General features: G+C 47.8%; 1 protein-coding gene across 2 annotated transcripts in view; it reads right to left on the bottom strand.

The window, feature by feature from the left end:
* Positions 1-11,310, bottom strand: part of acad9 (acyl-CoA dehydrogenase family, member 9) — a 67,440-nt gene extending 56,130 nt beyond the window's left edge. For both annotated transcript variants that reach the window (XR_011596049.1, XM_070895349.1), the window contains exons 1-4: positions 11,088-11,310; positions 3,461-3,554; positions 322-423; positions 31-137 (exon numbers count right to left, since the gene is read on the bottom strand). Coding sequence is in view for 1 of the 2 variants with exons in the window: in XM_070895349.1 (XP_070751450.1) it covers positions 31-137; positions 322-423; positions 3,461-3,554; positions 11,088-11,273 (489 nt within the window). In the remaining variant the exon portion in view is untranslated. The remainder of the gene's footprint in view (positions 1-30; positions 138-321; positions 424-3,460; positions 3,555-11,087) is intronic.
* Positions 11,311-12,839: the final 1,529 nt, after the last annotated feature.

Genomic DNA, 12,839 nt, shown 5'->3' with positions numbered 1-12,839 from the left:
GGTCAAAAGTATCACAAACATCTCAATTACCTTAAGTCCAATAGCTTGATGAGCTGCCAGGGTAACAGCAATGGACCCATCCAAGGAAGTAATCTCACCAAGTCGTGCATACATGGTGTTTGATAGGCCAAGACCACCTGCAGAGAATATGCATCAACAGATTAACACAATCACTGCATTTTGATGCTAAAACACAAATAAATCAAATGGTCAAAAGAATAGTACTAATTATGAATTATGTATAGTTATTTGGAGGCAAAATACTTGAAATGCAAGGTTAGACATCAGCAGTAATTTTGTCCTTCACTATGTATAACTCACCATATTCTTCAGGAATCTGTTGTCCAAAGAGACCCAGCTCTTTGAGTCCTTTCAAAGTTTCTGGTGGAATCTTTGCATCCAAATCAATATTCTTTGAATCAACTGATTAAAAAGAAAAAGTTAATTTAGATATTCATCTGAATATCTGTCACCAGATATGATAACATGCATGTGCCACTATTAATTAATCTTACCACTATTTAAAAAGATAAGTAACAAATTAAGGATAGTTTCCGCTCAGTTGCGTTGGTTTTAATTGGCACAATTTGTCCGAAATCAGGGTAACCCACACGAAAGACCACGGAATTGTAAGTGCAAATTACGTTAATCGCAAATTGAGTTTCCTCTATCTTTTGTGCTAGTTAAAAAAAATATATGCTCAAAGCAGGCCCCGCCCAAAAAACTAGCCACTGTAAGAAATCAAGAATCTGAAGAAATTGCGAATGATAAAAATAATGATTTTATAAAAGTACGTGTGCCAATTCAGCAGACTCAGATCATGATAAGGACAGGTCTCCCAGCAGACATACCTAAACTGATAAGGAAGACAGCACGGAGCAAAAGGATAAGCAAATGTCTTTAGAAATATAATAAGATATTTAGAACAGAGATAAGAAAAAAGCTGATGAGAGAAAGCTGTCAGAATGACCCTCTCCCCTGTAATTGCACAATGGGATGGGTAAAAATGATTGCCACTAGCTATCCACCAGCCCATCGAACTAAGATATAAAAACGGGCGACCGAGAGGGAAAAACAGGTAGTTAGGGGAGACGGGTTCCCCGAGGTGGACACATGGGCAAGTAGCCTCTGGGGTGGATCGATGCTGGCTAACGCCCAACACCGCCAACAGCTCAAGGGACAACCCAATTGAAATGACCGTTGCCGCAGATCCCCCCAATCCGAAACCACCATCTTGCCTCACCGTCCCTCCGTTCGTTTCGATCTGGGACCATAGATCTCTCATCTGTCACGGGCTGCATGTTTACTATATCTATCTCAATCGCATGTAGTATCTGATTATGCTTAAAACTGTAGCTCTTTACTAAAATGCCTTACAACTCTTAAGACCCTTTGGATAATCTGTGTGAGACCTGTGATCCAAATCTTACACCGCGGCCCCAGGATGAATTAATTGCCTTTGGGAGTTTCCGCTAATTGTGCTCGTTTGCGGGCCTTTGACAAGACTCTAAAAATTAAGTTGGTTCTTTTGGGCACATTTTACAAGCTTCTGAATGGAATTTTGCTTTTAATTTACTAGGAAATTGACTACTGTACCCCACTATAACTAGTAAATGGTTCTGTGTGTTTTTAAAAGTAATTTTCAGTCATTTAAAATCGGTTTACTCACAGGATTGACACTGATTAAAAATGCTTATTTCTGAGAAACTAATTTTCAGCTGTATTAATCAAACTGCACTAAGTTAGCACTCTTAGAAATATCAAAGATTATTTTTTAAAGCAAATTATGATGTTTTTAAAATCACGTTTTAAACCGCTGCTTGATTGTGCTGGTTCGTGGCAGAGATTGAGTTTGACGATATGAAAATGAGTTTGAACGGAAAGTCAAGGAAAAAACAAACTTATGCAACTTGTGCCCGGATCGCTGCTCGAGCCCAAAGCAGAAATTTTATCCCCATATCTCAAATCAGACTTGTACATTAATAATGCCATTTCCTTTACAGTATATGGATCAATTCACAATAGAGGGAGGAACAATGGAGGAGAACAAAAATTATAAGCTAGTAGAACAAAGAAACCCAACAAAGAAACCATATGTTATAATTCTCTAGGAATGAGCCCCACTTTCTCTTTTGTTTTACTATTTTTGCTGGCACACGAGAGATAGGACTGCAAGACCTTACTGCTGTCCTAACCTTCAATTCGCTGCTGTACTCATTAGTTTTTAAGAAATACTATTTTAACGAGTAATAAAGTTAGTCTTTACAAAGCTTGTATCATCAGCATCCTAATGAGATTCCTTTCTGGAGAATGAACACTATCTGGCAATGCTGATCTCCGTGACTATGCACATTAAAATGGTTTTCCCGCTACAGGATGGACCTGAAGGTCATTTAGAAAAACATTGGATTTATGTTGGGCAGTATGATTTTACAACTGGAGGAGACACTGAAACTTATTATTTCCGAAGTATACCAGAATAAAATAAAAACCATTTTTAAAAAAGATACAATAAGATAGTTAGCTTCTTAAAATTAATCTAGTTTCCAATGCTTGGATCGTTATTTTCATTACAATACTAGCTTTTCTCTCTATAAACATAAATATTTTAGTCATTTTTATTTTTCTTGTCTCACTACTTTATGCTCAACTATTTAAGTCAGCTACATTGCTAGAATATCTCCCACTTACAAGGAAAAACAGTTAAATCATGTGTCAGCTGAGTTTTTCTAGTTTAAAGCACCATTCTGCCTCCATGCGCACATATACAATGATGCATTGTTTTCATTTAAGTAAATGGAACTATTATAATTGGGGGTGATTTCAACAAGGACAGATCTGGTGACATAATTTACACATATTCCTTGATAGATCACACTGGTTATCAAATGTTCTTTTGGCCAACCCCACGAGATCTACTCGTATTACATTCTAAATTCCAAAATGTAAGTATCAGGCAAAGGAATCCTAACAGTGCCACTCTGATTAAGGTAGATGATTACAGGATGGAAATTCTGCCACAATTCCTTTCTGGCACATCACAGAATGAAACAGCACAGAAGGTAAGCCATTTGGCCCATCATGCCTGTGCCAGCTCTTTGAAAGAGCTATCCAATTACTCCCACTCTCTAGCTCTTTCCCCATAGCCATGCACATTTTTCCCTTTTGAGTATTTATCCAATTCTTTTTCAAGAGTTACTATTGAATCTGCATACACCACCCTTTCAGGCATTGCATTCCAGATCATAACAAATCACTACGTAAAACAATGTTTTCTCATGTGGCCTCTGGTTCTTTTTGCCAGAGCACAGAGAATAAGCACTACCTGGCAATGTTATTTGCATTAAATGGTTTGATCTCTACAGGATGGACTTGCACGGCACTTATCATTAGAATAAGTGACAAAGCTTAACCACGAGGAAGATTTACATAATCCACGTTCAGCAAAAAGAAAACACACCATCCTCGTTGAAAAATCTTTCCACGGGTGCAACAAGTTGACTAATCTCCTCCAACTCTTCCTTGCTGATCTCTGGATAGGGGAAAACTTCTTTCTAGAAAATATATTAACATATTAAATGCTAACATTTGTTAAACTTGAAATTGCTTACAATATACAATCCTTTTATAACACAAACTAAAACCAGCTATTTCTCATCCTTAGTGTCAGTCTTGGCTCAATGATAGAACTCTCGCCTCAAAGTCAGAGGGCTGGGGGTTCAAGGCCCACTCCAGAGACTTGAGCGCATAATCCAGGCTGACACTTCAGTGCAGTACTGTAATGTTCGCAACCTTGTTGTCATATTTGACCCCAAGATGAGCTTCCGACCACATATCCACGCCATCACTAAGACTGCCTATTTCCACTTCCATAACATCACCTGACTCCGCCCCTGCCTCAGCTCATCCGCTGCTGAAACCCTCACCCATGTCTTTGTTACTCTTTGACTATTCCTGGCCAGCCTCCCGAAACTTAAGCTCATCCAAAATTCTGCTTCCCGTAACCTAATGCACACAAAGTCCTGTTCACACATCACAATGTGCTCGCTGACCTACATCGGCTCCCAGTTAAGCAATGCCTCAATTTTAAAATGCTTCACCTTGTTTTCATGGCCTCGCACCTCCCTATCTCTGTAACCCCATCCAGCCCTACAACTCTCCGAAATTTCTGCGCTCCTCCAATTCTGGCCTCAAGCATCCCCAAGTTTAATCGCTCTACCATTAGCGGCCGTGCCTTCAGCTGCTGAGGCACTAAGCTCTGGAATTCCCACCCGAAACCTCTCTACCTCCTTTAAGATGCTCCTTAAAACCCACCTCTTTGACCCTCATCTGCCCTATTATCTCCTTATGTGGCTTGGTGTCAATGTTTGTTTGATAACATTCCTGTGAAGTGCATTGGGATGTTTTACTACACTAAAGACGCTATATAAATGCAAGTTGTGTTGTTGCTGTTGTACTGAGAGGAGGCCCCGTCTGCCCAATCCCGTAGATGTTAATGATTCTATGGCACGATTTGAAGAGCAGGTAAACTCTCCTGGTGTCCTGGGCAATATTTATCCCTCAACCAACATCACTAAAACAGATGGTCTGATCTTTATTTGTTTGTGGGACCTTGCTGCGTGAAAATTGGCTACCACATCTGTCCACATTACAACAGTGACTACCCTTCAAAAGTAATTCAATGGCAGTAAAACATTTTGGGAAGTCCTGAGATCATGGGCCAGAATTGGTGTAGCAGGGCATCCAACGGCATCTAGATTCAAGTAACTTCCTCACAATAGACGTTACACTAATAGGTCTAATTTCCTGGTTTCACTCCGCCACCCTTCTTAAATAATGGAATGACATCCAAGGGGATAATTCCTGAATCCAGAGAGTTTTGGAATACCGTGACTAAATGTAATATATCCAAGTTTGCTGATTATACAAAGCTAGGTGGGAATGTAAATTATGAGAAGGATGCAAAGAGGCTTCAAGGGGATATAGACAGGCTGAGCAAGAACATGGGAAATGGAATATAGGGCCCAAGTTTCCACATGATTTGCGCCTGATTTTTAGGAGCAACTGGTGGAGAACGGACTATCTTAGAAATCGCAATTCTTCACATTTTTTTTTCTGCAGTTCTAGTCAGGTAGAACAGTTCTACTTTGGAACAGAATTTTTTCTTCAAAAGGGGGCGTGTCCGGCCACTGACACCTGATTTCAAAGTTTCCACAGTGAAAACGTACTCCAAACTAAGTTAGAATGGAGCAAGTGAAGATTTTTGTAGAACTGAAAAAACCTGTTCTACACATTAAAAAATCAGGCGCAGGTTATAAATTAGGCGTCCAGAACGAGGTGGGGGGAAGGGAAGTCATTAAATTCTATAAAAAGTCCTTATTTATACTTATACAAATATATCCAACCTGAATAAACATTTATAAGCAAAGAAAAGATTAAATAAACCATCTTCCTACCTGTGTGAAAGTGCTTCAGGCAGGGCTTTCGGGACCGAAGGCTGAACGGGCCGGCCCGAGACTTCGGGCAGGGCCCGTCCCCAGCACCAGATTTACAGGTAGGTGGCGTTGGGTCGGGTCGGGGGGAGGGAGGGAGAGAGAGAGAGAGAGGGGGGGGAGGGAGAGAGAGAGAGAGGAGGGGAGGGAGGGAGAGAGAGAGGGGAGGGAGGGAGAGAGGGGAGGGAGCGAGAGAGAGAGGGGGGGAGGGAGGGAGGGAGAGAGAGGGGGGGGGCGGGAGGGAGAGAGAGAGGGGGGGAGGGAGGGAGAGAGAGGGGGGGAGGGAGGGAGAGAGAGGGGGGGAGGGAGGGAGAGAGAGGGGGGGAGGGAGGGAGAGAGAGGGGGGGGAGGGAGGGAGAGAGAGGGGGGGGAGGGAGGGAGAGAGAGGGGGGGGGAGGGAGGGAGAGAGAGAGAGGGGGGGGAGGGAGGGAGAGAGAGGGGGGGAGGGAGGGAGAGAGAGGGGGGGAGGGAGGGAGAGAGAGGGGGGGGAGGGAGGGAGAGAGAGGGGGGGGAGGGAGGGAGAGAGAGGGGGGAGGGAGGGAGAGAGAGGGGGGAGGGAGGGAGAGAGAGGGGGGGAGGGAGGGAGAGAGAGGGGGGGAGGGAGGGAGAGAGAGGGGGGGAGGGAGGGAGAGAGAGGGGGAGAGGGAGGGAGAGAGAGGGGGGAGGGAGGGAGAGAGAGGGGGGGAGGGAGGGAGAGAGAGGGGGGGAGGGAGGGAGAGAGAGGGGGGGAGGGAGGGAGAGAGAGGGGGGAGGGAGGGAGAGAGGGAGAGAGAGGGAGGGAGAGAGAGGGGGGGAGAGAGGGGGGGAGAGAGGGGGGGAGAGAGGGGGGGAGAGAGGGGGGAGGGAGGGAGCTAGAGGGGGGGGAGGAAGGGAGAGAGAGGGGGGAGGGAGAGAGAGAGGGGGGAGGGAGAGAGAGGGGGGGAGGGAGAGAGAGAGGGGGGGAGGGAGAGAGAGGGGGGAGGGAGGGAGAGAGGGGGGGGAAAGGGGGGGAGGGAGGGAGATAGAGGGGGGGAGGAAGGGAGAGAGAGGGGGGGGAGGGAGGGAGAGAGAGGGGGGGAGGGAGGGAGAGAGAGGGGGGGGAGGGAGGGAGAGAGAGGGGGGGGGAGGGAGGGAGAGAGAGGGGGGGAGGGAGGGAGGGAGAGAGAGGGGGGGAGGGAGGGAGAGAGAGGGGGGGGAGGGAGGGAGAGAGAGGGGGGGAGGGAGGGAGAGAGAGGGGGGGAGGGAGAGAGAGGGGGGAGGGAGAGAGAGAGGGGGGAGGGAGGGAGGGAGAGAGGGGGGAGGGAGGGAGAGAGAGGGGGGAGGGAGGGCGAGAGAGGGGGGGAGGGAGGGCGAGAGGGCGAGAGAGGGGGGGAGGGGAGGGGGGGAGGGGAGGGCGAGAGGGCGAGAGAGGGGGGAGGGGAAGGTCAGGTCGGGGAGGGGGAGGTCAGGTCGGGGAGGGGGAGGTCAGGTCGGGGAGGGGGAGGTCAGGTCGGGGAGGGGGAGGTCAGGTCGGGGAGGGGGAGGTCAGGTCGGGGAGGGGGAGGTCAGGTCGGGGAGGGGGAGGTCAGGTCGGGGAGGGGGAGGTCAGGTCGGGGAGGGGGAGGTCAGGTCGGGGAGGGGGAGGTCAGGTCGGGGAGGGGGAGGTCAGGTCGGGGAGGGGGAGGTCAGGTCGGGGAGGGGGAGGTCAGGTCGGGGAGGGGGAGGTCAGGTCGGGGAGGGGGAGGTCAGGTCGGGGACGGGGAGGTCAGGTCGGGGAGGGGGAGGTCAGGTCGGGGAGGGGGAGGTCAGGTCGGGGAGGGGGAGGTCAGGTCGGGGAGGGGGAGGTCAGGTCGGGGAGGGGGAGGTCAGGTCGGGGAGGGGGAGGTCAGGTCGGGGAGGGTGAGGTCAGGTCGGGGAGTGGGAGGTCAGGTCGGGGAGGGGGAGGTCAGGTCGGGGAGGGGGAGGTCAGGTCGGGGAGGGGGAGGTCAGGTCGGGGAGGGGGAGGTCAGGTCGGGGAGGGGGAGGTCAGGTCGGGGAGGGGGAGGTCAGGTCGGGGAGGGGGAGGTCAGGTCGGATCCAGTCCGGGGGCTGGGGAGCGGGAGTCGGGTCGGGTCGGGTCCAGTCGGGGGAGGGGGAGGGTCGGGTCGGGTCCGGGGGTGGGGGGGGAGCGGGAATTGGTCCGGTGGCAGGGGGGGCGGTGTCAGGTCTGGTCCGGGGGGGGAGCAGGAGCTGGCCGTGGGAGGAGCCTTATTCACGCAGCTCCAGTGAGGCCATTCGGCCAGGGTAGGGGCTGCGTGCTTCGGGCCCCTCCCACACAGTTTCGGGCGCCTGGAGCTACTGCACTTGCGTGCCCACTGTAGCGCACATGTGCAGAGGTCCCGGCACTGTTTTCAGCGCAGGGACCTGGCTCCGCCCCCCCACAGCTCGTGCTGCGCTGCGCCGAGGGCCAGAGGACCTGCAGGGAGGTGGAGAATACGGAGGATTTTTTTAGGCGCACTTTGTGGCGCGAAAAACGGGCGTCCAGGTCGGGACTGCGCCGTTCTAGGCGCGTGTGGAAACTTGGGCCCATAATGTGGAGAAATGTGAAGTTATCTACTTTGGTAGGAAACTAGAAAAGCAGGGTATTTTTTAAATGGTGAGAGATTGGGAAATGTTGGTGTTCAGAGGACCTGGGTGTCTTTGTACACGAATCACAGAAAGTTAACATGCAGGTACAGCAAGCAATTAAGAAAGCATATGGTGTGTTGGCCTTTATTACAAGAGGATTTGAGTATAAGAGTAACGGGGGCAGAAATATCGGCCTTCCCGGGTCCGTACGGAATGTGTACGGACCCGGGAAGGCATCGCAAAAGCCGGTCTTCGGCGCGCAATGTGCATGTGCCAAAAAACGGCTTTTTCAATTTGGCAAGCTCTGGCTTGACAGATCCTCTGTATTCCCACAGCTAGGATATTCGCATGGGCAAAATTGCATTATTTACCCAAATCATGCCGAGCAAATGTCCTGAAAACTCTTGCGCCTGCTCCTTTTACCAGCGTAAGAGTTTTAAAACATAATAAAAACATATAAAAATAAAATTTTAAAACTCATTTTTTTAAAACCCCTGCCCACTAAGGTAAGTTTATTTTTAACATTAATTACAAAACTTTTTTTTTTTTTTAAATCGGAAAAATATATTTTTTTCTGAGGCATTTTTTAACTTTAATTTCAATTAATTTTAATTATGTGAGGTGTGTTTTTTTAATTATGGTATTTAGTTTGTTTGTTTTTTCTCATTAACAGCAATGAGAATTCGTAGACACGGAGTTGTCATTACTATTAATGAGAATGCTGTGGAATACTGTACCTGATTGGTTGTGTAGTCACATGTAACTGCACCTTCCATGTGCGAACCTCGAGGACGCAAGTGCACTTCACAGCGCGGGAAGAGAAGGCCTTATCACCGGAATCCTTCCGGAATTTCAGGGCCAAGACTTCTTACTGCAATTATACAGGGCCCTGGTGAGACCACATCTGGAACATTGTGTACAGTTTTGGTCTCCTTATCTAAGGAAGGATATACTTGCCATAGAGGGAGTGCAACAAAGATTCACCAGACTGATTCCTGGGATGGGGAATTGTCCTAGGAGGAGGGATTGAGGAGACTAAGCCTAAATTCTATAGAGTTTAGAAGAATGAGAGGTGATCTCATTGAAACATACAAAATTCTTATAGGGCTTAACAGGATAGATGCAGGGAGGATGTTTCCCCTGGCTGAGGAGTCTAGAACTAGGGGTCACAGTCAAGGAATAAGGGGTCGGCCATTAAAGGACTGAGATGAGGAGAAATTTCATCACTTGAAGGGTTGTGAATCTTTGGAATTCTCTACCCCAGAGGGCTGTAGATGCTCAGTTGTTGAGTATATTAAAGAGAGAGATCGATAGATTTTTGGATATTAAGTGAATCAAAGGATATGGGGATAGTGCAGGAAAGTGGAGTTGAGGTAGATCAGCCATGATCTTGTTGGGTGGCGGTGCAGGCTCGAGGGTCCGAATGGCCTACTCCTGTTTCTTATGTTCTCACCTACTTCTTTTAGAAGCCTGGAATGGAAACCATCAGGACCTAGAGATTTGTCAATATTCAGTCTCATTATGTTCTCCATAACCATCGTTCTCTTTATATTAAATCTAGTAAGTTCCCCCCCTTGATTTATTTTAATGTTTCCTCCTATCTCTTGTACCTTATCCTCTCCCTCTACTGTGAAGATCAATAAAGTCATTATTTAGCAAGTCCGCCATTTCCTTATTTTCAGATACAGTATCACCTGCATCTATCTTTCAGAGGCCCACATTATCCTTAGTCATCCTCTTTCTTTGAATATACTTTAAAAACTTTTTATAGTTGACAGATCAATGTAATTCAGATGATTTTTGGATATCTTTGATCAACTGAAGTTTTAACCTTTCATAGTAGGAAGATAATATAAAATAACTCATTCAAGATAAAGCTCAACAGCTAGACACTGTGGCAAAGCATCTTTTGTAATCTCAGAATTGGCCACGCATATGTAACTTTTAATAAACTGCAAGTGTCTGACTCTGTGTCCGAGAACTCATTCTTGGCATAGAGTCAATTTAGTATTACAAACATACATAATCTAACACATTCAATTGCAATAGTGCCTCCTTATGCTTCTACCCAAGTCCTATTATCCTCCCATTTCGCCACACCTCTCATTCAGATGGTAACTTATGTTTTAACTGGCAGTGACAGTTCTTCTTACTCGATGTATTTTTAAGAATTGAAAATGTGCACCCAAGAGGTTCTAATAGAATATAGGCACAATGATCATGGTTGGATAGAAATTGATAGTTTTTTTTTAAAAGTTGCTCAACGCATGTTCGACTGGGTAATAATAGTTTTTCAACACACTGCCCAAAAGTTTCTAAAAAAGTAAATCTGCCATCAAATGTGTGACATCCAATTAGCACATAGCAGGGTCCTCACAAACTGAATTCAATGAGGAGTTAATCTGTTTTTGATTGGTGAATAAATATTGGCTAGGACACACGGACATTTCCCCTGCTCTTCAAATAGCGCTGTGTGATCGTGTCTCTCTGAGCTGGCATGTTGGCAGGCAGGGCAGTTTAACGTCTCGTCAGAAGGATGGTACCTCTGTCACTGCAGCACCCACTAAGTGTTAACATTAATTATGCGTTCAAGTCTTTTAGCAGAGCTTGAATCTACAACCTACTGACTCAGAGGTCAGAGTCCTGCTAAATGAGCCAGGTGACACTTGAAAAATGTAACAACCAACTGTTTACTGTCAAACACAATTCTGCACAAAATGTATATGCATCCACATACAGAGCTTCATTTTGTCTGAGCAGGCAGCAATGTGGAGTTAGCACAGTAACGGGATTGTGCTGTGCCACTTTACAGCAGGTGTCTACAATATAACCGGGCCATGAGGGTGAAATCATTTTCCTGCTAATTTTTCCATCAACAAATAAAGCAGCTGAACTCTGTCCGTGCCCCACCGTTCTTCAAGGTTTGTACCGAGTACAACGTGACTCTCTCTCTAAATATATATAAGACAGAGATAGAGAGAGCAATGTGATGGACCCACCCCAGCAGCTGCAAGCCCGTCCCCCGGGTACCTGGTTAATTTTGCCCAGAAACAAGTCCTTGGCGTAAGCCAGAGTCCGGCAGTGAGTCGTGAAGCCGCGGCGGTGACAGAAGGCAAGGAGCAGCGGCCGGCCGGCGCCGGGATGCTTCGGCAAGCGCTTGCCGGAGGCCGGCAGCAACCGGCTGACGGACACACGGAGTAATGCCGCGGCGCTCATTCCCCCCCGAGGCGCCGAAATCGCTGGCCCGCGCCGCCGCCCGCTGTCGCGCTCTGCTCACGTCACAGAGGCTGGAGCTCCTGCCCGCCGCCGGCAGGGGGCAGCCTGCTGTCATCCGCCAACCGTCGCGCAGCTCGGCGGCCATTTTGGAATGACCCTGCGCCCATCTCCTCTCAGGCCATGGCGTAATGCTTGGAACAACCGTGACAGAGAGAAGGGATTTCTTAAAAGGTCCCCACAATTCAACCTGTAGGATCAAACCCTCCTCACAAGCACTGGAACCGGGTCGTATTTTTCCAGGGATAGAAAATGAAAACGTTCCCCCAGCATACGACAGTGCAGCACATTAATGACCACCACCCTCGGAGGAAATTTGCAGTCCGCCTGCAAGATAGCCACGCTGTTAGACCAGAAGCTTTGGCCTGGATATCAGTCTTAGATATTGACATTTGATTTGCTTTGCTACCACCATGCGAAAGAAGACAAAGACGACCGTCAAACAGGTGTCTGTGTGCCCTTTCCCATTAAACCGAGGCCCCGGCGGCTCTCTCAGGTGGACGTAGAAAAGCCCATGGTATGATTTTGAAAAGGAGCAAGGGAGTTATCGCGGTGTCGTGGCCAATATTTATCCCTCAATCAACATAACAAGAACCTGGTATCTGGTCGTTATCACATTTCTGTTTGTGGGAGCTTGCTGTACGCAAATTAGCTGCTGCATTTTCTACATTACAACAGTGACTACACTTCAAAAAGTACTTAATTGGGACGTCCAGTGGTTGTGAAAGGCGTCAAAAAAATGCAAGTCTTTTGGTGTCATCAAAAGATAATGCCTTTCACCACCTCAGGATGTCCCAAAGCACTTTACAGCTAATTAAGTACTTTTAAAGTGCAGTCACCGTTGCAATGGAGGAAACACATCAGCCAATTTGCACGCAATAAGCCCCACAATCAGCAATGTGATAATGACGAGATCATCTGTTTTTTGGGATTTTGAATTGAGGTATGGATTGAGGTACAGGTTGCACCTCCCTTACCCGGCACCACCCCTCTTCCGGCATGATTCCGGCGGCCGGGGAGCGCATGTGCAGAACACGGCCGACCTCCGCCCCAACTTTGGGGCCGCGGCGACACGCGTCCTGCTGGGGTTGCGCTGACACTCAGCCCGCCGACACTTCCTTTGCCTCCTCTCTCCTCTCCCCCCCCAACCTCGGGCCGCTAACCTCCCCTCACCCAGCACAGGCCAGGTCCCGAGGGTGTCGGATAAGGGAGGTTCAACCTGTATAAATATTGACCAGGACACCGAGGTTAACTCCCTTGCTCGCTCTCGAAAGAGTACCATGGGATCATTTACCTCAATCTGAGGGGGCAGGTGTGACCTCGGTTTAATGTCTCATCCGAAAGATGGCATCACCAACAGTGTAGTGCTCCCTAAGTACTGCACTGAGTGTCAGCCGAGATTTCTCAAACAAAAAAACGATCAAAAGTGCCCCCTTTTTAGAATGGCACATTTAATAAAGAACTAAAAAAGTAAGCCAAAGGAAACTTAAATATCACTCGTGTCCAGTA

The sequence above is a fragment of the Pristiophorus japonicus genome, chromosome 12 (assembly GCF_044704955.1).
Source record: "Pristiophorus japonicus isolate sPriJap1 chromosome 12, sPriJap1.hap1, whole genome shotgun sequence".
In the NCBI taxonomy this organism is placed as follows: domain Eukaryota; kingdom Metazoa; phylum Chordata; class Chondrichthyes; family Pristiophoridae; genus Pristiophorus; species Pristiophorus japonicus.
Note: the sequence above shows the minus strand (reverse complement) of the source record. Positions and strands in the feature narration are given on the sequence as shown.